Below are 27,796 nucleotides of genomic sequence, written 5' to 3' on the forward strand. Positions count from 1 at the left end.
GGTTTGATGTGTGTCATACATTGGAAATACTTGAGACCATCAGAAATTTTATTAACAGGCCTAACAAGGGAGCTTACGTAAGGTGAAAAATGTATTCATGAAAGGATCTTTACCTTGCCCTGGTGTTTTCGTTCTAGTGTGTCCTAAAATAATTCCTGTTGTCTTTAAGGCAGCCAGGAAAGGGTTTCTGAATTATTTTCCTAAGTTATGGCAGAGTTTCCTAAGATTGTAATTGACAGGGAAATGGATGTCACAGCCTGGGAGGAGGATGTGTTACTCAATTTAATGGTATCGTGTAATATTCCCTTTGAGTCTTAGATAGAGAAAAGTTATGTACATGCTATTAGTTACTTGAGTGATTTTTATTAGACTGTTTTTCTCATCATTTGGAAGTTGTGTGATGCCTGTGTTCAGTTTTTCAAATAGACCCTGTATCATACTCCTAGAAAAAAAGTAAAAGTAATTTTTATCTAAAATCTTTATCTCATATCAAACTAACTTCATTATTAGAATTTTACATGTCATGTACAGTAATTATGAGATTTTCATAAGATTTCTTTCACAAAGTTAAAAGTTTTATGTGGTATACTTTAGATTCTGATTTTTAAAATAATTTCTTTGCTGCATATTTCTGGCATCTATCATTGAAAATGGAGGTGGGCCACCAGGAAGGGGAATAAGGTAGAAAATAATAAGATAAAAATAGCATAAAGCACACTAAGAAAATAAGCAATTATAATTTCAAATAGCAGGCAGCATGCAATCATAAGAACTGGCTCTGGCTCTCACAGTAGCCAAAGTCACATCCCACCTTGGAAGGAAGAGTGCACGGCATTAGAGCATGATGCTATCCTGGTTCCTCCTGGCCGGTCGTCCCCTCTCCAGCATTTGTCCATTAACCAAGAGCCCTGGCTCTGCTGGTTCCACATCACCTCTTGGACAAGCTGAAGATCAGCAGGCTGAGGCTGTGCTCTGCTGAGGCTGTAAAAATAAACCTCCGAACACATGTGCTTGACATGTGTGGCCAAGGAAATGTCTACCATGCCTCCAGTTGGAGGCTTTTACCAGGAGAAACACTAAAGAAGAGGGAAACCGACAAGCCTGTCACACTGGCAGCACCAATTGGTAAGGGTAGGCAGCACACATTGCTGATGGGAACGTGAATTGCCTTGCAGAGCAATTTAACAATAGCTAATAAGGCTGGGCGCGGTGGCTCACACCTGTAATCCCAGCACTTTGGGAGGCAGAGGCAGGTGGATCGTTTGAGCCCAGGAGTTCAAGACCAGCCTGGGCAGCATGGCAAAACCCCGCCTCTGCTAAAAGTACAAAAATTAGCCAGGTGTGGTAGCACATGCCTGTAGTCTCAGCTACTTGTGGGGCTGAGGCAGGAGGATCCCCTGAGCCTTGGAAGGTCGAGGGTGCCGTAAGCCATGATCGAGCCACTGCACTCCTGCCTGGGTGACAGAGTAAAACCCTGTCTCAAAAAAAAAATTAAAAAAAAAAAAAAGTTGATAAAGTACATGCTTTGTATAACCTTTGACTCAACAATCCCACTTTCAATTATATACTTTAGAAAAACTTGTACATGTGTGTAAAAAGACATTCAAGAATGTTTGCTGCAGTATTACTTGTATTACTTAGCCAAACATTTTATTAATAACCTTAATATTCAGTATTCAAAAGAAGAGAATTATGTTCTATGTAATCGATTAAATGCTTTGGAGCGATTGAAATAAATCATCATGTGGAACTAGAGCCATATTCATCAGTATGGATAAATTTCAGAAGCAATGTTGAGCAATAAAAGTAAATTACAAAAGGCCACCTACTATGTACAAGCTTCTGTTAATTTTTGAAAACAGGTCAGTAATTCCTTAGCTCCGTCTGCGAAACCCAGAAACCTCTGAAAACCACAAATGATGTTGGGCCGCACAACGTGACCTGACCAGACTCAGTCGGTGCCGCCCTAGATCCCGCACGTGCACCTGTTCCCACACCAGACTCGCTTGGTGCCACCCTGGATCCCGCACGTGCACTGGTTCCCACACCAGACTCACTCAGTGCCACCCTGGATCCCGCACGTGCACTGGTTCCCATACACACCTCCTTTCCTGCCCTGCGTGGCCCGCTGCAGCACAGAGCTCTGTGCACCGTGGCTCCTGACCCCTGCCCGGCCGGGGGCAGTCTCCTGGCGACTATGATCCTCTTCCTGAGGCCGCCACAGCTGTCCTGCAGCCCGGTCCCCTCTGGCACCATACCCTGGGCACATCACTGTCCCTTGCTCACAGCTTTGCAAAAAAGTTCCTTCCTAAGACTCTCTTCAGAAACTCGTGACCATGCAGTAGCCATCATGTCCTGCCAGGCCCCCGACAAAGGATATGATAGCAAAGCCTCACCACAGTGAGGAGAGCCAGTTATGGTCTCAGTTGATCTCCTTTGGTGTGAACAAAAATATTCCTGTGCCTAGAAATGTTTTTGAAATGCGAAGTAAACTTGAACTATAGCCAAATATTTTATATTCTCTTATCAGAAAAAATCACCATTTGGGAAAGTATAAATTATAAATGGTAAATAGCATGTGTTTTCTTCTCTTTTTTTCCTTTAATGTTTTTCTAAATGATTATACAAAGAAAATCATCTGGCTGGGCACAGTGGCTCATGCCTGTAATCCCAACACTTTTGGGAGGCTAAGGCAGGAGAATCAGTTGAGTCTAGGAGTTGACGATCAGCCTGAGCAACATAGGGAGACCTTAACTACAGATAATTTAAAAATTAGCCTGATGTGGTGGCACGCACCTGTAGTCCCAGCTACTCGGGAAGCTGAGGTGGGAGGATTGCCTGAACCCAGGTGGTCCAGGCTGCAGTGAGCCATGATCGCACCACTGCGCTCCAGCCTGGGCAACAAAGCAAGACCTTGTCTTTTTAAAAAAAAAAAAAAAGGAAGAAATGAAAAAATCATCTTTCTATTTCCTCTACTGATGTGTCTGACTCTCACGCCACATCTAAATTAGAGATGAAGGGGCTCTCTCAGTCACCTCTGTCCTGAATTGCAGTGGAGGCCCTCCCCAGCTGAGGTCTGAGGCTGGGTCTGGGCCTTGCCCCTTTGCTCCCCCTGCGTGTCCCCCAGCAGGTCTGCCAACACCGAGTCCTCTGCGCCTCCACTTGGAGATGCAGGGGGAAAGGGCTGCCCAGACTCTGTGCCGCATACTCTTTTGTGTTATTATCTCAGGGAATTGGGTTGTTCTGACTCCTAGAAGATTGACTCTCAGGTTGGTGTAAGTTTGTAGATAGGACTACATGTCGTTTATAGACCAATCGATATTAACCAGTAAATTGCTCACTCTAATAGCACACACTTAATCAATAGCAGCAATTATCCAAGTAAATCTTTCATATTCAGTCATCTGTGGGAAAATTATATTGGGAGAAACTGTAACAAGAGCATAAACATTTCTGCTTTCTATTTTCAGTCAGGAAAGAAGCCACTTTTTAAAAGATTTACATTTCCCCAAGAAATGAATAATTAAGATGGTAGGCGTTTGCTTTATTTTTAATAGTTGTGATCTAGTGTGAGACATAGAAAACAAGTCTTAGAATATGAAATCATGGCAAAAGCTGAAGGCTTTTTATATGATATGTTTTACTATTTTTAATCATTTATGGAGTGCTTTATATTTGCAAAGTCCTTGCAAATAATTTTATTAAACATGTAAATGATTGGTGGTGAGTATCTATACATAGTGGGTATAAAATGAGACAGAAGCCCTTACTGTAAAATATTTCTTACGTGTTTAAAACATACATAAGTATCCATAATCAGATTTTCCCGTTTATACTTCTTTGTACCCACACAAATTCTAGTTGCCTCTGAGGTCCATCCAAATAGATAACAAATTGAGGGCAGGGCGCGTAATCCTAGCACTTCAGGAGGACGAGGCAGGCGGATCACGAGGTCAAGAGATCAAGACCATCCTGGCCAACAAGGTGAAACCCCGTCTCTACTAAAAACACAAAAATTAGCCAGGCGTGGTGGTGCACGCCTGTAGTCCCAGCTACTCGGGAGGCTGAGGCAGGAGAATCGCTTGAACCCAGGAGGCGGAGGTTGCAGTGAGCTGAGATCACACCACTGCACTTCAGCCTGGGCAACAGAGCAAGACTCCGTCTCAGAAACAAATAAAATAAAAAACAAATTGAGTTCACTGGGCGTTGTATGGCATCACAGAATTGAGCATCAGGAGATTCCATATCTACTGTATCAAAATCCTTTTATTTTTCAGAAAAACCCAAAAACCTTGCTTATGCTTTAGCTGCTGTACTTAGTAGTAACTTACACCTTCCATACTTGTTGTGAAAATGCTGTATTATTTTAACAGCATCAGTTTGGTTCCTGCATATCAAACACTGTTCTAGGTACAGAGATGGGGTAGAGACGATCCTCTCTGAGGGCATCACTGCGTGGACAGAAGTGGACACGCACACGGTTGATTTGTCTGCATGAGTGCTGATCCATCATTGTTTTTTAATTCACAAAACTCTTTTTTTCCTGCCTTCACAAATAGCAAGTTCCTGTATCTGAAAGAGAAAAGAAAAAGTGAAAAAAAGATTGCTTATGTAACCACTGTCCTTTTACATTTCAGTGTATGTGTTATACGTATGTGTGTGTGTATATATACTATACATAGTGTACATGTATGAAGATGGATATACATATTTGTGTATATATGCTATGCATGAAATTCCTATGCTTCTATCAGTTTATGTCTTTTAATTATTTATTATATATATATTTAGCATTTCCCCATATTAAAGGGTCTTTAGAAACATTTTAATAGCCACATAATCTGAAGTTATTATAAATAATCTTAGGATGAACTGTCTTATACAGAATTCTACAGATGTGATTATTTCTTTAGGATAAGTCTTAGAAGGAGAATCCTGAGGTCAAAGTCTGTTCATAAATACTCCCATTGTTGTTCCAGATTGTTTTCTGCAGCACCTGAGTGCACCGGCTGTAGCATCTCCTTGCCTATTCTGCCTTGTATCTGTTTTTAAAAAAAATCTAATTTTTTAGGCTAACAATGACATTTGCTTTTTATTTTTTTTGCTAGTGAAGATCAACTCACTAGTAAATTACAATTTACATTTATTTGATTACTAGCATGGTTAAGCATTGGTCTTGTAGTGCTATGAATTTACTGTCTGTTCCATAATTTTTTGTGCGTGCCACGTGCCACACTAAAGAAATACTTTTAGAAATTAAAAAGCAATGCATTAGATGAGGCCACTGCCCCAAGGAGCTAAAGGAGAGATAGGAATTAAGAATAGGAGGGTTTCACCATGAGCAGGAAAGGCACCTTTAAAATCAGGTTTCAGGTTGGGCATGGTGGTTCACACCTGTAATCCCAGCACTTTGGGAGGCCGAGGTGGGTGGATCACCTGAGGTCAGGAGTTTAAGACTAGCCTGGCAAACCTGGTGAAACCCCGTCTCTACTAAAAATACAAAAATTAGCTGGGCATGGTGGTGGACACCTGTAATCCCAGCTACTCAGGAAACTGAGGCGGGAGAATTGCTTGAACCCAGGTGGCGGAGGTTGCAGTGAGCCAAAATCGCGCCATTGCACTCCAGCCTAGGCAACAAGAGCAAAACTCCATCTCGAAAAAAAAAAAGAGAGATCAGGTTTGAGGTTGGTTTCAGGGTACTCATCTTGCAATGAGCAAGTGCAGGTGAGCTCTGACTGGAGCGGGGCGTGTGAGGGCTCGGGGACACCGAGCAGCCAGCCGCACCTTCGTCTAAAACGGATTCACTGTCATCTCCCACTCCAGGGTGGCCAGCTGAAGACTGGGCCGTCATCTGTTCTGAACCATTGATATAATTGTGTTTCCCATGGCCTGTTCTGTTGCTTTAGACCTGGTCAGCACGCTCACAACTTTGATGAAATTAGAATGCCTTTCACACAGAGCTAGGCAAGTAAGTTGATGAGTACAACCTGAAAAGGCCCAACTTAGCCGTGAGCATTGGACACAAATAGGAGTTGTATGACCACAAAAGTAAGGAAAATATACCGCGTACAGAGACCCTGTTCATTTGTTATGCAAAATAAATGGTGGTCTTCACTCCCAAAGACCCTTCCAGAAGAAAACAGTTGAACACTTTTAGTGCAAAAGGACAACTCCGGGTTACTGGTAGAACTTAGCTGTTATTTATAGTTTCTCTTCGTAACTGTTTATAACTTTTGTTCATAAAAACTGGCAGTTTCCTTTGTCTAACCACTGCATACCCTCTTTATCTAGGACTCTCTGGTTTTTCTGTTGCTTTTCGTACTGCTGTTATTTGTGACAGGCAAAAAGTCGACTCCTTGGACTCAAGGGAATATGTTCTTGGTTTCTTTCATCCTGGGACAGCCAGTCATCGTCATTGCAGAGGATCATCTCATTATCTTCATTACTCACTGTCATCCCAGAGACCCTTGATGAAGAGCTTTTAGATAAACCATGAGTAGAGTGTCATTCGGCCAGTTCCATAGCACCAGCAGCTCTTGTTGAATGGTGTTCGGTTAGTGAACAGTTTTCTAGTTTCTGAAAAGGTGACACATGTTCAAATATCAAATTAACAAATAATGTGCACGTGTGTGTGATTGAATTTCATGCCGCCATTATAAATCATGTCCCAAGAAAATATTTGAGGATATAAGAAAGTTTAAGTAAAGGATACAAAACAGTGTATGTTTTTTGAAAAGAGATGACAAGGATGCATCTGAGAATACTGCATCATTGTCCACAGTTGACTTTCTTGTTTCACTTCATACTTTCCGGTTTGTATTATTCCACAGTGTGCACAGGGATGAGGTGGTAGATAGAGGGGTTAGCTAACTCTGTTTAAGCGGCTAACCTGCCTGACAGTACTGTGAGTGTTTAAAAGGTGTCAGTTTGCATAATCATCTCACCAGCGCCCACCACCTTAGCCTGCTGTTTCTGCTGTGTCCTCTCAATTAGCTTATGGTAGTACCGTTTGCCCTGGCCAGAATCCAAGACTTTTACCTCCTAAATAATTCATATGAGTGTTTGTCTCCTCCACCCTGCCCCTCTGCTCCTGTGCTAGTTCAGGCCTTGTTTCTGTGTGCCTTGTTCACGAAGCCAGCTCAGTATCCTTTTTATCCACATGATACCCCCCAAAGAATTAGAAAACTAGGTACCCCTCAGACATTTTTAAGCTATCTAAAATGTTTTATCATAAATTTAAATGGTTTCAAAGGATATAATTAATTTTTAGCACATAGTATGTTGCATATGTGATTTAATTATATTTCCATCAGCACGTAGGACTGCAGATTCAGCTCATTCAGTTTTGGGAAATGTGACCCACTTGGCAGCCAGTACCCATCGTAACCAGTCACTCAAACCAGGCACGTGTGATCTCAAAAGAAATCTCACTTCGTCGTGTGATCCAGATAATCATGGCAGTGAGGTCCTGGCAGCAGTCACTTCACTCTGGATTTAGTCCTTAGAATTCATTCTCTCCCCTCAAAGCCCCCCAGGTTCTTGTCCTCCCCTCCTGCCCGCCACCCTGGGATCTGCCACTCTGGGGTCCAGCCTCTAGCTCCAGCCTCAGCTCAGCCTCACCCCCACCATCCCCCTGACCTCATCCTCCAGCTGTCCCCGCTCTGCAGTGCCTTGAACGTGCTCTGCCATGTGTTGGCCCGTTTCCTCCTGAATCCTCAGGCATCAGTGCCAGCAGTGTCCTCGCAGAGCTGTCAAGTGTGTCCAAGCTGTGCCGCTTGTGCCTCTGCCCTGTGAGGGACACCATCCCCTCGTTCACGTGCATTGCTCTGTTCATCGTGCGAGACTCCCTGTCCCGTGCCACCGGTCTCGGTGTCTCCCACGCTGGAGTGTCCGTATTTCATAAACATACATATGTGTGCGTGTATGTATTTCATATGGACATCACGTACGCTGGGCCTTCATATCTACAGGTTCTGCATGCACGGATTCCACCACCCGCAGATGGGAAACACGGTGAGGTGTGCACAGCAGCCTTTCAGCCGTGGTTGGTTGAATCCACGTGTGTGGAACCTGCAGATACGGAGGGCCGACTAAGGACTTGAGCAGTCATGGATCTGGTATCCTGGGGCTCCTGGAACCGTTCCCCGGCAGATAGAGGGTCTGCTGCTTGTGTTTACGCATGTGTGAGTATGTACAGTCCCCAACTTATGTGGTTTGACTTAACATTTTTCAACTTTATGATGGTGCAAAAGCGCTCCCCATTCGGTGGGAACTGTGCTGTGAGCACCCACACGCCATTCTGTTTCTCACTCACAGTGAATTCAAGAAACAACATGAAATGTCCAACACTTTATAAAGCAGGCTTTGTGTTGGCTGATTTTCCCAACCGTAGGCTAATGTAAGTGTTGCGAGCATGTTTAAGGTAGGCTGGGCTGTGCTGGAACATTCAGTTAGCTAGGTGGTGCATTCACTCCTTTTCTTTTTTTTTTTTTTTTTCCGAGATGGAGTTTGGCTCTGTGGCCCAGGCTGGAGTGCAGTGGTGCGATCTCCACTCACTACAACCTCTCTCCCGGGTTTAAGTGATTCTCCTGCCTCAGCCTGCCAAGTAGCTGGGATTACAGGTGCTCACACCACACCTGGCTAAGTTTTGTATTTTTGGTGGAGCTGGGGTTTCACCATGTTGGCCAGGCTGCTCTCCAACTCCTGACCTCAGGTGATCCACCCAGCTCGGCCTCTCAAACTGCTGAGCCACTGTGCCCGGCCTGCATTCACTTATTTACTTTTTACTTATTTTCTTTTCTTTTTTTTTTTTTTTTTTAGAGACGGAGTCTCACTGTCGCCCAGGTTGGAGTGCAGTGGTACAATCTCGGCTCACTGCAAACTCCGCCTCCTGGGTTCATGCCATTCTCCTGCCTCAGCCTCCCGAGTAGCTGGGACTACAGGTGCCCGCCACTATGCCCGGCTAATTTTTTGTATTTTTAGTAGAGACGGGGTTTCACCGTGTTAGCCAGGATGGTCTCGATCTCCTGACCTTGTGATCCGCCCGCCTCGGCCTCCCAAAGTGCTGGGATTACAGGCGTGAGCCACCACGCCCAGCCCACTTATTTTCAACTCATGGAATTTCTAACTTACGATAGGTATGGACGGAGCATCTGTGTCTGTCTTGATGCACTGTTTGGTAGCCATATGTTCTGTATGACTGTCTGTCATACCGAGTTCATCTTTGTACTCCTGTTGTCTGATGTAGGACGTACTTCCTCTCAGGTGCTTAGTTGATGCTTCTTAAGTGAGGGAGTGACTGGGTGCTTCTGTTTACAATATGAACAGCAAGCTAAGCCCACTCCGCCAGCCCAGCCTGCCTTAAGAGCTGTCTTGTAACAGCTTCGCCTCACAGGCATTCACACCGTGAATTCACACTGTGCCTTCCCCAGGTAGGTTTCTTTATTCCTTTACCCGAAACATCAAGGGCATTCTGTGAGCTTTCCTGTGTGTCTGCGGGGGCAGGTCTGTCCTTGGAAGCTAAGAGCAGAAGCACCTTAGCGCCCCCAGCCCTTCACTGTGCCCTCCCCCGGCCCCTTCACTGTGCCCTCCCGGGCAGCCTTCCTCAGCTGCAGGGCAGTTGCTCTGTGGTACCTGCTCCCGCTCCTCTTGGGAGGGCCTGCCTTTCTCCCTCACTGGGTCACCTCTCCCCGGCACATGCTTCTCCCAAACCGGTGTCTTCTCTCCTCAGCTGCAACCTGCCATCTGCACGTTTACCAGGCACTTTGCCGTTTCTGTTCTACCATCTTGTCATTTTTTTGTATCTTCTGTCATTTTGTAAAACCCAGCTCATCTGCCTGTGGCATCTCCACGTCCGGCCTGCCCCGAGTGGGTAGAGACAGGTTCGCACCATCCCTTGGATTTCCGCGTTAGTCTGTTATTGGTTAGTTTGTTTCCGGGTCTCTCTCACCCTCTAGGGAGCAGCCACGGCACCACCCACCCCCACCCGGACCCCGCTGCTCGCTGCTCTCTTCCTGCCTTGCTGGCTGATGCAGCGCCTGACCATGTACGGTCTTTAGACTGCCCCAGTCAGTCTGCACACTGCAGCTAGAGTCATTTTCCAAACATTTTATTTCAAAGTGCATTTCTCTGTTTAGAAGCACCCAGTTGCCCCTCTTGCCTGGAACTGAAATCTCACCTTTGTGACCTGATGTTGGAAACTTGCTCTGGCTTCTGGGACCTGGCCCTCTTCATTGGCCTTGTGTGCCCCGAGCCTAGCACAGTGCCTGGCCCACAGCAGGTGGTCAGTCAATGGCTGCTAAGTGAATGGATGAGGAAATGCAGATTTCGCCAATATTTATTCATTACCTTCTTTGTTCTCCTTTCCATGAAAATTAAAACCTTAAGTTTCTCATTTTTAAAATGATCATTGGCTGGGCATGATGGCTCACACCTATAATCTTAGCACTTTGGGAGGCTGAGGCAGGCAGATCACCAGAGGTCAGGAGCTCAAGACCAGCCTGGCCAACATGGCGAAACCCCGTCTCTACTAAAAATACAAAAATTAGCCAGGCGTGGTGGCAGGTGCCTATAGTCCCAGCTACACGGGAGACAGAGGCAAGAGAATCACTTGAACCCAGGAGGCGGAGGTTGTAGTGAGTCAAGATCATGCCATTGCACTCCAGCCTGGGCGACAGAGACTCTGTCTAAAAAAAAAAAAAAAAAAAACTGTCATAGTGGCAGGCACAGTGGCTCGTGTCTGTAATCTCAGCACTCTGGGAGACCAAGGTACGTAGCTCACTTCAGCCCAGAAGTGCAGGACAAGCCTGGGCAACATGGGAAAACCCCGTCTCTACAAAAAATACAAAAATTAGCTGGGTGTGGTGACACATGCCTGTAGTCCCAGCTACTCGGAGGCTGAGGTGGGAGGATCACTTGAGCCCGGGAGGTCAAGCTGTGGTCACACCACTGCACTCAAGCCTGGATGACAGAGCGAGGCCCTGTCTCAAAAAAAAAAAGTCATAATAATGCCTACTTTATAATGTTGTTACGACCGAAAATAATAACAGCGCACGCATTTACAGGGCTAATGGTCCAACAGTCCCGCAGGGAAGACGTACACGGAGAGGTTGTGAAGGTACCGCGCTGCAGAGCCCCAGGGAGAAAAGCTGGCGTTGCCTGCGCACTCACCAGGCTCCCAGCATGGTTCTGAGTACTTCACCTGTATTAACTGTTAATCCTCACTAGAATCACGAAGAACTATTAATACATCCGTTTTACTTACCAGGCACCAAGGCACAGTTCAGCAGCCTGGCGGGGGTCAGGTAGCTGAGAATGGCTGAGGAGCGGTGACCTGGTAGTCCTCCTCCCAGATCCTTCCCTTCACCCCGCAACTCCAGGGTCAGCAAGGGCAGCCCAGCCAGTCCAGGGGCCTCTCTGTTGCCCAGCTCTTCCCCCAGGCCGTCTTCTGGCTCTTGTGGGGGCCACTTCTCCCGTGGTCACGCTTGGAGCCTTAATGATCACCCACACCCTACACAGCTCCAGCGGCACATCTGCTGTTTCCTGAGTGCCCTCTCCTGCCAGCCAGCTGGTCAGTGTGGCATCCACACCCATGTGTAGTTCTTCTGCCTTCCTGCATGCCATGGCTCACCGATCTGCTTGCTGACTGTGCCTCCGCACCTCGTTACTTCACTTCCTTCTCTACCCAGTGTGGTTTCCATGATCCACATCTCACACATGCCTTTCCCAAATCCCAGAATGCCTGCTCCTTCATTCTTCCACTGCACACATCTCAGATACCTGCGCTCTTGACAGGTTCAGCCTCCAGCTTCCTCTGCATGGACACCCAGCAGCTGAGGCTGCGGGAGCATTTCCCACATTCAAGCATCTGCAGTGACGCTTGGCAGCGTCGAGTGGATCATCAGCACCGCGGGGCCTTCCTGCCAGGTTGCTCTGGTCTCTCCCACTGCCCTTTTAGACTGTCTCTACCTCTCTCAAGCCTCCCACCCCTCCCCTTCCTCCTCACTTTTAAAGATGAGTGACGTTCCCCCAGCTTTGGAGCCAAAACAGAGTTCTGGTAGCACCTCACGTCCCTAGTCCTGGACACACACCTGCTGAGGCCCTCGGCCCGCATGCCCTGACGCCTGGAACCTTGAGCCATGGGTCATCCTTTCTTCCTAATGTGTAATCAGCTGTTCTCCAGCTACAGCCTCCTCCGCTGTGTTTTCACACACTCAAGCACTTGCTTAAACACAGACACGGAGTGTCTCACCTTCTGCGGCTGCTGTCGCCCTTTCCTCCCCTGGCACCCTGGTCATGCCGACTTCTCTGGAGGTTCCTACAGCTGCCCACCTCTCTGCTTCCCTCTCCTTAGTTTCCACAGATTCCTACAGCTGCCCACCTCTCTGTTTCCCTCTCCTTAGTTTCCACAGATTTGTTTTTTTTTTTTTTAAGACAGGGTCTCAGTCTTGTCGCCGGACTGGAGTACAGTGTCATGATTTCAGGTCACTGCAATCTCAGCCTCCTGGGCTCAGATGATCCTTCCACCGCAGCCTCCCAGGTAGCTGGGACTACAGATGCATGCCACCACACACAGCTCATTTTTGTTTTATAGAGACAGGGTTTCACCATGTTGCCCTTCTTGAGCTCCTAAGCTCAAGCAATCTGCCTGACTCAGCCTGCCAGTGTGCTAGGATTACAGGCGTGAGCCACCACGCCCGGCCTTTCCACAAATCTTATTCTCATCTGATTCCAGTCCAACCAGCTCTCAACAAAGCTGCTAATGGCTTTATCTGGAACCTGCCGGATGTTGAGTTCCTCTGCGGGCTGCCTCCTGGCGACGTCTGCTCGCTGACCCTCTGGACAAATACTCACCTGCTTCTGCCATTCTGCACCATCAATATAAATAATAACTAATTCACAGTAATCAGTCATGAAAGAATGAAATGGAAAACACATGCCAAATGCAGGCCCTTGCTTTGTTATCACGGCATGCCATACACGTAAAGTTCTCTGTCACATGACTGCAGGAGCATCTCCATTCCTGTGCCTCGTCCTCGGGTATCAGTCACAAGCCACTTGCAGGCTAACGTCAGCCCACAGTGGTCCTTGAAGTCAACAGAAATGAACTACTGAGCCAGAGGGGCCGAGACCTGGGACCCGCCAGCGTTTTCTGTAAAAGGCCATGGAGTGAACGTTGTAGACTTCCTGGCCATGCGGTATCTGTCCAGCTACTGAGCTCTGCCGCGCATGCCTAGCTCTTCCATGGTTGCACAGAACCTTCTCACTGTGCAGGTGCACAGGAGGTGGGCCTCTGGGCTCCTGTGAGCTCCGCCCACCAACTCAGGCAGTAGAGGGTGGGGGGCGTCCACAGGATGTGCACAGATTGCCAGCACCAGGCCCGGCTACTGGAACATCCTCTTCATAGCTTTACTCACATCTACACAGACGCCTTAAGTTCCCCCATCAGTGCAGGGAGACTGGGGCCTTCAGATGCTGTGGCCTGTGCTCTTGGAAGCCTGCAAAGGCCAGCACACCCAACCCTCCTCTGCCTCCCCTCCTGTGCCACCCGTCCTCACCTGCTTCCCCAGCCTCCCCTCATCCTCACCGGCTCGGCCCCTCCTCCACCTCCTGCCTCCGGCCACCTGGTCCTTACTGCATCCCCTCGGGCCCTGCACCCTGCCCTCTGCTCCCTGTGCCCCCCAGTGCCTGCTCTCACCAGGCTTTGCACACATTCTGTCCTCTTCGAGGGTCTCTGCCCCCCTCCTCCCTGATTAGCTCCTGCCCGTCCTCACTGTAGGGCATGTCCTGAGGGAAGGGGCCCCAGCCTCTGTAGCAGGACAGGCCAGAGCCTCAGGCGTAGGGAACCGGGAAGGGAGCAGTTATTAGTTGCCCCTGGATACAGAGTCTGCCTAGATGCATATATAGAACTGGTTCAGACTTGGCACAGTCTCTTTCCCTCTCACTCGTTCACATTTGCAATTCAAAGAGAATATACAGAGCCATTTGTATTATATAAAGTGATTATTGCATTGAATTTAGACTAGAGAAAGCATTTGGAGATCGTTTTAGTAAATTATCTTAACCAATCTAAAAATGTTTCTGAACTGTCAACCAGAACACAGAAATCCTGTGTTACTTGCTGTAGTGTGGACAGTTTGGGGGAACGTGGCACCGATTTCATCTTCACCGTCGATCAGTGGTTCTCTGACTGGGTCCAGTGGCTGCGCACCAGCTAGTGAAGAAAACCACAGACTCCAACTGCACGATGTATGCTCTGGTCTCCTTCTTTCAAAAAAAAAAAAAAAGGCTGCGAGATATATTTTAAAAAATCTGAGTTCTCCTGCTAATATTTGCAGCTCGCTGGTTGGTGCCATGGAGGCCAGTACTCACTGTCAGGCTGTGGCAGGTACAGTGAAAGGAAAAAGTCTGTGAGAGAACGGTGGAAAGTTCACCAGACAGTGAAACGCATGCTAGTTGGAGTGACTGAAAAACAGACCACGGACACCACCAAGTGCGGTGGGATGTGCAACCGCAGGACCCCTCGCTGCTGGGGAAGGCAAGGTGGCGCGGCCACTTAGGAGGACAGCTTGGTGACTCCTGCAACACTAAACGCACTCTTACATACAACCCAGCACTGCGGTTACTGCATTCCGCTCCTGGATGTCTCACCCAGTTGTGCCGAATGCTTATATCCACACAAGAATCTGCCCAAAGATGTTGATGCCAGCTTTATCCATAGTTGCCAAAAACTAGAGGCAACCAAGAGGTCCTTCAATAGGTCAGTGGGTAAACAAACTGGTAATCTGGACAGTAGAATGTTCAGCATTTTTAAAAAACGAACTATCAACCCCTGAGAAGACCTGGAGGAAGCTGAGATGTCTGCAGCACCAGGTCACACGGCTGCTCACTCAGAGCCTGGCCTGTCTGAAGCTCCGGGCCCAGCACCAGTTCCTTCCCTCACACACAGAGTTTCACTGGGCACGCACACGCCAGCTCTGGATTGATGTAGAAGCAGTTTGGGAATTTTTAACAGCATCGTCCACATTTTTAATGCCTCCCTCCTGCCTGGCACTGTGTTCAGGACTTTCATATATCTTATTTAATTGTCACATCCGTAAGGTGGGACAGATGACCTCAGCTCTGTAAACTCAGCCATTGCTGAGCCTGCAGTGTGAGTGTGAGGCCACATGTCAGAGCCCCGGAAGACACAAGCCCCGCTCTCCTGCCTGCAACACAGCCCCCGCCCCCACTGCAGCTGGAATTAGAGCAGGTTGTTAGCTCCTGCCTGAGGAAGCCCAAATAAAGGACTGCAGAACAACCGTAGTGCAAAGCTGACACTCATTTCCCTCCTAGGCGCTTCATGAGTAGGCCCTGAGTTCTCTCTGTCCGGGCGTGGAGGGCAGGAGGTGTGGAGAGGGAGCAGTGCATGTGTGAGCTAGTACACAGAAGACGTGTGTGGCAGGCTCTACCACACATTTTTAAAATATGTAAACTCCTAAACTTCTTGTCAGAGAAGTGCTTGGCATGCACACAAAATCATTTAGCTAATTTTTGAGAAACATATTGTTTAATTGTCTGTCTCCCTTGCTAGATCATCCACTAATGAGTGCTCGTTCACTAACCTCCCCGCCAGCCTTGCAGTCTCTGTCAGGCAGGAAGTACTTAAAGCATGTTTACTGACTGGCTGCAGAAATGAGGACATCTACAGTATTCAAAGATAGTGCCCATTACCTTGAGAAAAGACAGAGTGAGCATCCACTTTTAGCTTCTTAAAAGGTATAAACATTCCGACCTTATTTTCCCATTCATTTCTCTAACGGCTGTCCTTTCTGCATTGCACAAGGTCAAAGATAAACACAGAAGTCTGTACGGATCAGCCGGCGTGGCGGTACCAGCCAGCCCTTCCGTGTTGAAGCCGTAACATTACGCGATGTGAAAGTATGCTGTGCATTGCCACATGGGCCTGGAACATGTTGTGTTCACATAGTTCATTGATTTTTTCATATTGATAAATTAGAATTATGAACATAGAAAGCCACTTATTTTATAGTCACATGCAGAGCTTACAGATACAAATACGTATGTCCAACACATAGCATAAAATTTCCTTACTGATTTTATTTTATTTTATTTTTTTTTCTCACTGCCTGTATGATCAGGTATTTATTCAAGAGAAGCTGTCCAAAATGATGTGACCTTTATGGAATAATCAAATTTAAGAGTTCATGCAGCAGGCTTCTTTTCCTCTGTAGTAGGTTTCTTTTCTGCAGGCTTCTTTTCAGGGGCCGGTTTCTTGGTAGCTGCTGCCTTTTTTCCCACCAGAGGCTTCTTCTGCTTCTTAACACCAACAGCAGCCTTCTTTCCTTTCTTACCTACCACAGGCTTCTTGCCTGCAACCGCCGCCTTCTCATCTGATTTGGCTTCTAGTGCTGCTGCTGCAGCAGCTGCCTTATCCACCCGGAGCTTGTGATTCCTGGCCTGGCGAAGAATGGTATTCCGGCGCATGGTCTTTGCATATGGGTTTAGCTTCAACATGATTCTCAGGTTTTTCAGTGGGTTCTTCTTTAGGACTCTGCGATGAATCTTCTTGCGTGGTGCTCGAAGGGCTCTTTGGATCTCCGGGCTTTTCAAGATTCTGCTAAGATCTGTATTAATCATCTTGTGCATGGGAAGATTGTAGTTACTCTTGAGGGAAGCGGCTTTACGCCAAGTGCCATACAATTCATCTAACTTCCGGAAAGCACTCTCAGTCCAAATGCAGAAACGTCCCACATGCCCACCAGGAGCAAGCTTCAAAATGTTCAGTTTGCTTACGTTAAGCAGAGTAATTCCAGGGATGTTTCTGAAGGCCTTGATGATACCATTATCCTCATTATAGATGATGCACGGCCCCCTGCGCTGGATACGGCGACGGTTTCTCATTTTGCCTTTGCCAGCTCTCATTCGCTGAGAGGCATAGACCTTTTTGATATCATTCCAGGCTTTAAGTTTCTTAAGGAGCAAAACAGCTTCCTTGGTCTTCTTGTAGCCTTCAACTTTATCTTCCACTACCAAAGGAAGTTCAGGAACTTCCTCAATACGATGACCTTTAGACATGACCAGTGCTGGTAGGGCTGAGGCAGCCAGGGCAGAACAGATGGCATATCGTTTTTGGGTTGTGTTCACTCTACGATGCCAACGGCGCCAGGTTTTGGTTGGTGCAAACATTCGGCCTCCACGACACATGTTTCCAAAAGCACCCTGGCCAGAGCGGTGAGTCCCACCACCTCGAACTCTGGGAATTCGAGCCACAGCTCTGCCAGTACCCCAAGACTCAGCACTGGTCTGATGACCTGCTAATTCACTGACAGCGTAGGGCTGTCTGTTGTTTTTGCGCAGGTTGGTGTGAACAAAGTTCACAATATCTGGTCGAATAGGAGCCTTGAATACAGCAGGCAAAGTGACATTTTTGCCAGACGACTCCCCCTTTTCGGAGTACACCGATATCAGTGGGCGAGCACACGCCATGGCGGAGAGAGGAGAAAACCACGTTCCTCTCACCCCGGACGCTGCTACAGGAAAAAAAAAAAGCTCCTTACTGATTTTAAATTGACAAATCTCAAGACAATCCTGTAAAAAGGACGCCAGTCATATAGATTGAGAGAGATGCGGAGCTTTCCAATAAAAAGCCTCTTCCCGATGCTCTATCAGTTGCTAAATGTTACTGTTTTTATGATTTGATCAGCTCGAACTGTATCTCACGCTTGGCTCTCTTATTGCCTAATTACATGTGCAGTGTTGACAAATGGCATTCCCCTCCGTGCTGCCAGCACACTGACCTTGTCATGATTACTAATGGCTGGCTGGCGCTGCTTCCAGCAAGGTGAGCAGCTGTGGCCAGTGGCTATGCGTTTGGGTCATGGATTCCACCATGCCTTGCATGTGTGTTTGGTCACATGTTCTGCCATGTCTTGCAGAGCTGCAGAAACTGGAGGGCAGCAGTGGACCTATGCGGACGTCTCCTCACAGCCCACGGCCAGGGCTACGGCAAGAGCGGGCTGCCCACCAGCCACACGACAGATTCACTGCAGGTGAGAACACCTTTCAGGGGCTGTAGTTTAACCTGGCTTATCACAGTTTGGGGACATGGACAGAACCATGGCCTTTCATGCCAGTAACAAAAATTATATTTTCATATCCTGCTTCTTTATCTCCTAATTATATTGTATATACTATACTGGGGCACTGGAATTCTCACTTTGGCCCATCAGGACGCCTGTGCGCCCCAGAAGCACACTCACAGGTGCCCACACTTAGTCTCATGGTGGGACCAGCATGGCTTTGGGTCAGCAGGCAGGTTTGCCTCACGACTGGCAGCAGCAGCTGGCCTGTGCGGGGATCTGGGGCATGTCTGAGCCCGGTAGGAAACAGTGACAGGAGCAGTTGGTTCTGTCCACCCCAAGGACGGAGGGTCCATGTGCCATGGGTTTGCTCCTCCTGGCATATCACTTGCTCTGAAATTTAAAAAAAAAGGAATGCACAAAATAGACTTGTGAACAAAAGGAAACTCATCTGAGAAGAAGGAACAGCTGCAAACGTTGATAAATTCTTACCTTTCCCTGGGGAGTTTTTCAACTGTTCTTCTAGCTTACATGGGAATCCCCCGGGACTAAACAGATCACCAGATCCTTCAGAACTGTGATGAGCTTTTGAAAGGAGCAGCTCTGGGGAGCCCTGACAGCTTAGCTGTTTCCAGCAAGCTCCTTCTCCTTCTTCCTCTTCCCGCAAGAGCCGACAAGAAGAGCTGCTTTCCCCCATCTCCTGTCCATCCACTGGTTTGCCAAATCCTAGGCTGTTTTTCTATCATTCATCTCCAACCCATCACCACCCGCAGTTCAAGCTCTCATTGCAGTGTTGCTTTAGCCTCCTATATGAACTTAGTTCAAGTTTCTTTATTCACATTCATTCCATCAACTACCTCCAAAAAAACTCTTAAAGCACACTTTTGATCATCTCACTTTCCTGCTTGAAAACTGCCTGGCATAGTGGCACATGACTGTAGTCCCAGCTACTGGGGAGACTGAGGCAGGAGGGTCACTTGGGCCCAGGAGTTCTGGGCCGTAATGCACTTTGCTGATCACGTGTTGGCACTAGCTCAAGACCAATATGGTGACCTCCTGGGAGCCAGGGACCACCAGGCTGCCTAAAGAGGGTGAACCACCCTCCTTTCCAACTAGGTCTGAAACGGAGCTAGTCAAGAGCTGGATAGTTTCCCATTGCCTACCATGCGAAATTTCATCTTCTCGTGTGTGTGTGTGTAATGAGAACACTGAAAATCTGTCTTAGCAATTTTTAGTGTACGTTGTTTGTAACTGTGGTCACCATGTCTACAATAGATCTCTTGAGCTTATTCCTCCTGTCTCACTGAATTTTGTTTCCTTTGACTAACGTCTCTCAGACCTCCGCTGCCCTGCCCTCCTTCCCAGCCCCGGCACCCGCCATCTACTCTGCTTCTGTGAGCCCAGTGTTTTCAGATTCCATGTGTAAGTGAGGCCCCGCGCTGTTTGTCTTTCTGTGCTTGGCTTGTTTCATCTAACGTCATGTCCCCCAGGCTCATCCACATTACAAACAACGGGATTTCCCCCATGAAAGCTGAGTGGTATTCCACTGTGTGTCGTACCGCGTTCCTTTATCCATTCATCCCTCAGCGGACACTTGGTGAAATTCACTCTTCTCATCAGTAAAGTCAGATCACATTAGGTTCCCCTTTTAATCCTAAGTCTCTGGCTGTGCAGCTCTCTAATGCAAATTCCCACCATTTTCCTGAAGGTACCCCAGATGCTGCCAGAGCACGCTGTGCTCTCGTACGTCGTGTTTTGTCCACTCTGTGCCTTTGTCCTTACGTTCCCTGAACGAGCAGACCCTTCCTTAGCCTGTGGCCCCTTGAAACTCCGCAGCCCTGAGAGCTGCCCTCAAACACAACCCATCCCCGCGCTTCCGCTCCTTCCTGCTCCCGTTCCCGCCGTCATTCCCCCGCCCTCCACTAGGCGGCGCATTCCTTTGGTGCGTTTCCATCTTCATGACACCTAGCACAGTGCTTTGCACACACACCTGCTCAGTAAGCAGTGTTTACTTACTGAGTAAACAGTTACGTAAAACCATTCACATTTTTATTAAGCTCAACAGTAATTTTTTTTTAAAGACAGAGTCTCGCTATGTTGTCCAGGCTGTGCTCAAACTGCTGGGCTCAAGCGATCCTCCCACCTCAGCCTCCCGAGTAGCTGGAACTGCAGGCATGAGTGATATCTCAGAATTAAATATTCAGCATGTTTCAAATGTCGGATTTTATTTTTCATGACCTCACCTCGCAGAGTGACCACGTTCTGCTTTTTTAAACACGATTTTGTAAATATGCAAAGATAGGAAGTTAGGTTAGCCCTTATTTTAATATATGAGAAATTAATCTCTTAACAACCAACTTCATAAGGAATAGCAATTTCTGAACTGGATATATATAGATAACCTATTGTTTCCATTGTCTTTTGTTTTTAGCTCTGGTTTGTGAGGCTGGCACTACTAGTGAAGTTGGGCCTTTTCCAGAATGCTGAGATGGAATTTGAACCCTTTGGAAATCTTGATCAGCCAGACCTTTATTACGAGTACTACCCACACGTGTACCCTGGGCGCAGGGGTAAGGCCATGGTATTTAATATTTGTACATTTGTATGTGTTTTGCCCTGGTTTGCTTTGATTTATACATAATTTGGTAGCCTCAGTTTTCCTTATTTATCCAGTCTCGAAAAAAATCAGATAAGTACCTAGCAACAAGCCTTGACTTACAAAATGCTCCCACTCAGATTTACCGAAACATTGACCTGGAGGTGCTCCCTGGTGCGTCTGTCTGTGCATTTAGCAGCCGTGTATCTAGCACCTGCTGTGTCAAGGCAGCATGATGTGGTGCAGGGCCCGGGTGGTAGACGTCTGAGCTGTGCTCCACAGGGAAGAACCGTCCCATCTCGGGACCTGATGCACAGAGAAGCAGAGCAGTGAAACCAAACGTGTCCGTGCCATGTGGCACACGCCGCGACATTTTCCATTCGTCTCTATTCTTATTTAATTTATTTTAAAAATCTGGTTGTGACTCACCCTTTGGGTCACAGTCACGACCATGGTTTGGAAAACACTAGGCTATAGCATAGGGTCGTTCTAGGAGAGTGACAGGAAATCAACAGTTGGGAAGGGAGAAGACGGGTTACGGAGAGCCTTCTGCAGCACTGGGAGCCTTGTGCAATGTGTGCTCTTGGTGGAGAACCTTATAAATATGTTTGAAGCCCCTCATATGTTCTTAAATAGAAAACAGTCCTGGCAGGATGTCTCATGAGGGCGGTGTAAGCAGCTGTTGAAAGCCCAGGCCCTGTTGTCAGGCATCCCCAGTTACATCCTGGTACCCCCACTGACTCGTGTAGCCTTGGGGGAGTTATCTGACCTCTCTGTGCCCCAGTGTCCTTGTCGGTAAAACAGATATGCCAGTCCTGCTTGCTTCCTGGATTGTCCCGAAGATTAAATGATGTCAGTGTAAGTTGCTTGGAATAGTGGCTGCTCTCTAGTACCAGCTGTATTTGCTGGTTTTCTTACTCTCTTCTGAACGTATCAGTGACACGGGAGAGTCTCGCACTGCCGCGTTTTGCAGGCTCGATTGTCAGCATTTGTTGGCTGCGGCAGTGGAGCTACGGAGAATGGTCCTACGTGTCAGGAAATGCAGAGCCTGATCGGAGGTAGAAAATATTTAAAACCAGCAGTACAAGAGATGCAAAGGCCTGATTACTAATAAAATAATAATTCCTATAGAAGGCTCAGAAAATTTAAATAAACATTCTATTTAACTTAGTTGATACTAGTAAGTAAATAGATGAACTAAAAAGGCTAGAAGTAAAAACAAATCTTTCATCTTCTTTGTGTGTTGTTTTTTGCTTAAAACTCAGCTCTGTTTCTTTGGAGGGGCATAGGAACGAATGCAGACGCCGGCTTTCTTTATTCCCCATGCTCTCTCCTTTATCATCTTTACCTTCCTCCAGGTAGGACGGGAGGGAATTGGTCCATATTACTCTGAGTTATCCCAGAATTGATGGAGATTTTTATCATTTTTAGTATAAAATATTTTTTGACCTTTAGTCTCACTGGTATTAAAATTATTTATTCCTTCTGACTAAGGGAATTTGCCCCTTGTAGAAAAGAAAAAAATGGAAAGGGTAACTTCTAATAACTAAGATAGGGCATAAATCAGAGAGATCGTCTTGATGGGGCTGGCTTGATTTCATGGAAGTGAACCAGCCAATCTAGGTAGCCACAGAGTGAGGAAGGACCAGCAACAACACTGTCGCTCTCGGACATAGGACTCCGTGTCATCCAGGGACGTAGATGCCAGTCCTTAATGTGTGACACTTCCTGCCCACCCACTGGCCTGTCCAGTCCTGCTAGCCTTCCACATGACCAGGAGGAACAGACCAAAGCCAGGACCGCTTGATGGTGCGTGTTCAGGAGCTCTGTCTGCCGTGGCGTGGCCAACAGGTGGCGGAAGTGGGGCCAGAGGGGTCTCGGGAACTTGCTGAGGGACCCTCACTGGTGTTGCTGGCCAAGCACGCCTTCTGTCCCCAGGAGTCTGGCTTTTGCGGCCGTGAGTTGGATAAAGATGTCTTGACTTCTTCCCTGGGGTCTTCTTCCGCACTCCAGCCAGGAAGCTGCCCGGTGGTCGTGAGCACTGTCCTGGAGGAGCAGGGCTTTATCTGTCCCCTCTCCCCAGGAGTAAGTCTCATCTACGTCCCTCCCAAAGTTCCGTCCAGTCTGCTTGTAGGTGGTTCCCTCAACCGCTCATGAGTTTTAGAGATACAGCCATTGCTGGTCGTTCCAGGGATACTGTTCTACCTTGTAAATTAACTGGGCTCCCTGATTCTGTCATGTCCCTTTCTTGTCTCCACTTCGTCACCAATTTGAGGGTCATCCTTTCCATGTAAGACCAAATTTCCAGCCCAGAAAGAATGGGGAGGCTGTCACTTGGTAGGTTGTGAAGAAAAGATGGAAAGGTTAAAGGTGTTGTTAATTGGGGAAGTTTGAGGGTGTTTCTATTTAGTCAGTTATGCCTGGTAGCTATCATAGTCAAGAAACGGCTGCTTTCCTATTTCTTATAAGGATTCGCTTTGTTTTCCCCCTGGCATAAATAAAACCATTCCTTCCCCCTCTGCCTGACTGCAGCCTGAGCATCTCCTCCAACCCCGCCCTTCCCATGTCATTCATAGTCCCAGGAGGGGGCTGGACCCAGGTCTGTGGGACTCTGCCTGGGCTGGGGACTGGGACTGGGACTTGACAGCTGATTTTTTTTTTGGCATTTTGTCTGCTGCTAACAGAAAACTTAGGGCCTTGAGCACACAGGCCTTAATTGAAACCAGCAGATACCCTGAAGGGCAGAGCTGCACCAAGTGCTCTGGTTTCTTTTCCTACTGAGGTCCGTGTGAATTATAGATTCAAAATGACTCCTCTTACATCACCTGCTTCTGAATTTATGACAGGTGTTTAAGAATGAGTGTGACTGAGAGGCAGATATTTCCTATGATGACCAAATAAACATCTCCAGCTCGGCTGGGCACAGTGGCTAATGCCTGTAATCCCAGCACTTTGGAAGGCCGTGAAGATCTCAAGATCTCTTGAGGCCAGAAGTTCGAGACCAGCCTGGCCAACATGGTGAAACCCCGTCTCTACTAAAAATACAAAAAATTAGCCGGACACGGTGGTGCACACCTGTCATACCAGCTACTCAGGAGGCTGATACACAAGAATCTCTTCAACCCAGGAGGCGGAGGTTGTCGTGAGCCAAGATCGTACCACTGCACTCCAGCCTGAGTGACAGAGTAAGACTCTGTCTCACAAAAAAAAAAAAAAAAAAAAGCTCCAGCTCTAACCTTTACCTCTGGCCGCTCAGGAAGGCCCAGCCTTGCCTTGCGCATCCTATTTACAGCATGCTGAAGGCTCCGTAGCACGGTGTGCCCGTCTCTCAGGAGAGGATGTTGGTGGAAATGACACTGAGTGCCATTTAAGAATATCAAACTCTGTGGATTTAGGTGGAGAACTACCTGTCATCTTTCCTCCTCATTTTGAGGACATTTTTTCCTAAGGATGTTCAGTCAAGCCTAGAAAACATGCTTTGATTCTTCCTGAAATTAAATTGCACTGGTAAATGGATAAAGAGAAGATAGCAGCTACGCATCATTAAGCAGCTAATTTAAATTATGAAATAGACATAAATCATACATACATTTTAGCAAAAGTGTATTAACATTCATCCTCAATAATATGCTGGATGTTTACTAATTTTTCTTCCCATTTTGTGGTGTAACAAAGCATAAATGTAAGATTTTGATTCATTCACTTCATTTTAGCTTGCAATATATAAGCAAAGCAAGTTGTTAAAATGTGCTTTAAAAGGAGTCTATAATTATAAAAACAACTTTTATGAATGAGCTTTAATATATTTCATGTAAATATTGGGCGTAATTTTTGCCCATTCAGAATATTCATAACAAGACATGTAATGAATCGTGTGTAAAAATCATGAAGGTTTTTTTAAAAAAATTCATCCAAGAAGGGAACAGTATTATGGTTGATGTATTTATGTGTCATATCTCGCAATTTCAGTCAGTTGCTTTCAGCCCCCTCCAAAGCCCAGCCCCATTTCTGACCCTAGTGCTGTCTTTCTCTTGGTTGTCTGGACGCTCCCTCCTGCGCACGGGAAGAATCCTCAGGACACAGTCATGGGGCCCACCCAGCCCCGCGCCCCTGGAGCTGAGGTCTGTGCGGTTCTGGGTGGGACCCCCAAAACCACAAGAAGCCCAGATAGCACTGACTCTGACCTGGGTGTCCTCTCTTTATCTTCCTTTCTTGCTCCTCAATCTCCACCCCCTTTTCCTCTGTTCCTCTTCTACTGCATTCATTGCTTCTTCCCCTCTCAGACCCTACGCCCATCCCTAGAACCCAGGGCCCAGCTTCCTCCATCCCCAGAACCCAGGCCGCAGGCGGTGGAGTGGAAGCTGCTTGCATCAAGCCTTTTGTCGGAGTTCATTTCATGGGTTGTGGGGCAGTCGTTGAAAGCTCAGATTTGTGTTGAGAAGCCAACTGGCTGGGGGTTGTGAGCAGATTGTCCACATCTTTTCATTCACTGGAAGTCCTCTGTGTCCCTGCAGGACACACTTAAAGACTGTGTGGCTTTAGTTCCCTGAGACTTCACACATAACTTGGCAACTGAGCTCTTCTGTCTAGAATTGTCACGCGGCTTCAGGAAATTCAGAGGATCGGTGTTGGTCATACTGGTAGAAGATGTCAAAACAAGAAGAATAAAAATAGTGTGCAGAAAACTTGCTCATAGCCACTGTCTTATCGCTGAAAACTGAACTTCACTTGCATAGTGATACCCTGTATCATGCATCGCCAGGGACAGAGAAAAAGATAAATATATCTTCAAGTTGCCTTTCCTATTCGTATTTCTCTGATTTTGAAACAGAAGTTCCCTGTCCGTGAATTCTTCAGATAGTTGAGGTAGAGTACTCTTTCATTGCACAGGATGCCACTGTTGTTTCCAGATGGATTTGTGCAAATTCAGATATTTGATTTTTCTGTGTTGCCCACATCTATTTACTGTTTACTTTTACTTTACTTTTTTTTCTGTTCTAATAGCTTTTTAATAAAAGGTATTTACTTTTATTCTAACCCACTACTTCTGTACCTTATGAGAAACTCTGTTTTGGGATCTGGTTGAATCCACTCTTTGCTTAACAAAAATTGGTATTTATAAAATACTCAATTAACAAATATTTTTCATATTTGCCTTACTTTTTTGTAACAAATGAAATCACCCATTGCTGATACAGCCTGTGAACCTCCTTCCCAGTTCAGTCCCTCCCAGAAGCAGTCACAGTTGTGGTGTGGTGTGTAGCCTTCCAGATCATGTTTTTACATATTTGCTTCATACACACACATATACATACACACAGAGAAATACATGTGTACAGAGAGAGAGTATTGTCTTATAAGCTTTGTAAATATACTTCATGAGCACATCATTCTTCATTTGCTTTTTTTTTTTCCCCACTCGCCATTGTTCATATCCATCTGTATCCGTATCCATAAAGATGAACAATTAGGATCTTTCCAGCTTTTGGCTATGATGAACAGTGGTATTATGGACATCTTTGTACATTTCCCTTTGTACATGTTGAGTTCGAGGTGTAAATTTAAAGTGGCATATGTGAAAGTGGCCATGCTAATTTCCACTCCCAGCCACAGCCTGTGTTTCTGTCCCTCCACTCTTGTGTAAGTAAAGATTGTCAGACTTTCACCAGTGAGTCTAAAATTCTACCTCCTGTCGCAACTGACGTCTTTCTGATTTCTGCCGAATTATGTGTCCTTTGTCGGAATTTCCTCCTTGGTGACTCACTCTTTCATAATCTTGGCCTGTATTTCTATTGGGTTATCTTTGTTATTAATTGCTTGAGGTTCATTCTATATAGTAGGTATTTAATCCTTCATCTGTTTTGTATTTGGGAAATATTAATATCTTGTCCCATTCTGGGAAATACTATTTTCAACCCTGAAAAAAAAATTCTAATTTAAAAATACAAACATAACCTTTTTTGTTTGCAACATAACCCGTTTTAGGAGTATCTTCTTGATTGCACATACTGTTATATCAGGAATAATAAATGCAAAGAAATCATGCCTTTGTCATTCCCAAGTAGGCTGAGACAAGTAAAGACATTTACCAGACAGCTTTCCAGAACGTTTCCTAAGGGAGCTCTGCACACTGTTGCCGGGACCGTCCGCTGGGTATGGGAGGAGCTCTGCACACTGTTGCTGGGACCGTCCGCTGGGTGGAAGCTCTGCACGCTGTTGCTGGGACCGTCCAGCTGGGTATAGGAGCTCACTGCACTGTTGCTGGAACGCCCGTCGCTGGAGTGAGGAAGGAGGCTCACTGTTGCTGGGACGTCCGGCTTGGGTAATGGGAGCTCTGCACGCTGTTGCTGGGACCGTCCGCTGGGTATGGGAGAATCTGCTGCGCTGTTGCTGGGACCGTCCGTAAGGTGTGGAAGTAGCTCTGCGCTGTTGCTTTTAAGGACCGTCCACGCTGGGTGTGGAGGAGCTCTGCACACTGTTGCGGGGCCGTCCGCTGGGTGTGGGAGGAGGAGCTCACCTGCGCTGTTGCTGGGACCGTCCGCTGGGTATGGGAGGGCTCTGCACACTATTTGCAGGACCGTCGCTGGGTATGGAGTAGCTCTGCAGCTGTTGCTGGGACGCGTCGGCTGGGTGTGGAGTAGCTCTGCACACCTGTTGCTGAGACCGTCCATGGGGTATCAGGAGCTCTGCACACTGTTGCTGGAACCGTCAGCTGGGTGAGGAAGGAGGCTCTGCACACTGTTGCCTGGAACCCGTCCGCTGGGTATGGGAGGAGCTCTGCACGCTGTTGCTGGGAACCCGTCGCTGGGTGTGGAGGAGCTCTGCACACACTGTTGCTGGGACCGTCCGTGGATGTGGAGGAGCTCTGCACACTGTTGCTGGAGCACCGTCCGCTGGGCGTGGGAGGAGCTCTGCACACTGTTGCTGGAACCGTCCGCTGGGTATGGGAGGCTCTGCGCTGTTGCTGGGACCGTCGCTGGGTATGGGAGGAGCTCTGCACACTGTTGCTGGGACCGTCGCTGGAGTGGAGTAGCTCTACTGCGTATTTGCTAGGACCGTCGCTGGAGTATGGGAGGAAGCTCTGCACACTGTTTGGAGACCGTCCGCTGGGTATGGAGTA

The 27,796-nt window shown here is 47.1% G+C and overlaps 2 protein-coding genes across 4 annotated transcripts in view; one reads left to right on the forward strand and one right to left on the reverse strand.

Annotated features, from left to right (window-relative positions):
- Positions 1–27,796, forward strand: part of TRAPPC12 (trafficking protein particle complex 12) — a 108,164-nt gene that overhangs the window by 25,919 nt on the left and 54,449 nt on the right. For all 3 annotated transcript variants that reach the window (XM_031654904.1, XM_031654906.1, XM_031654905.1), the window contains exons 4-5: positions 17,937–18,050; positions 20,512–20,650. In XM_031654904.1, the coding sequence (XP_031510764.1) occupies positions 17,937–18,050; positions 20,512–20,650 (253 nt within the window). The remainder of the gene's footprint in view (positions 1–17,936; positions 18,051–20,511; positions 20,651–27,796) is intronic.
- LOC101025232 (60S ribosomal protein L4) lies at positions 16,111–17,544 on the reverse strand. The gene has a single exon (XM_031654907.1). The coding sequence runs from the start codon at positions 17,485–17,487 to the stop codon at positions 16,204–16,206; it is 1,284 nt and encodes a 427-aa protein (XP_031510767.1). The 5' UTR covers positions 17,488–17,544; the 3' UTR covers positions 16,111–16,203.

This window comes from Papio anubis, chromosome 14 (genome assembly GCF_008728515.1).
Source record: "Papio anubis isolate 15944 chromosome 14, Panubis1.0, whole genome shotgun sequence".
In the NCBI taxonomy this organism is placed as follows: domain Eukaryota; kingdom Metazoa; phylum Chordata; class Mammalia; order Primates; family Cercopithecidae; genus Papio; species Papio anubis.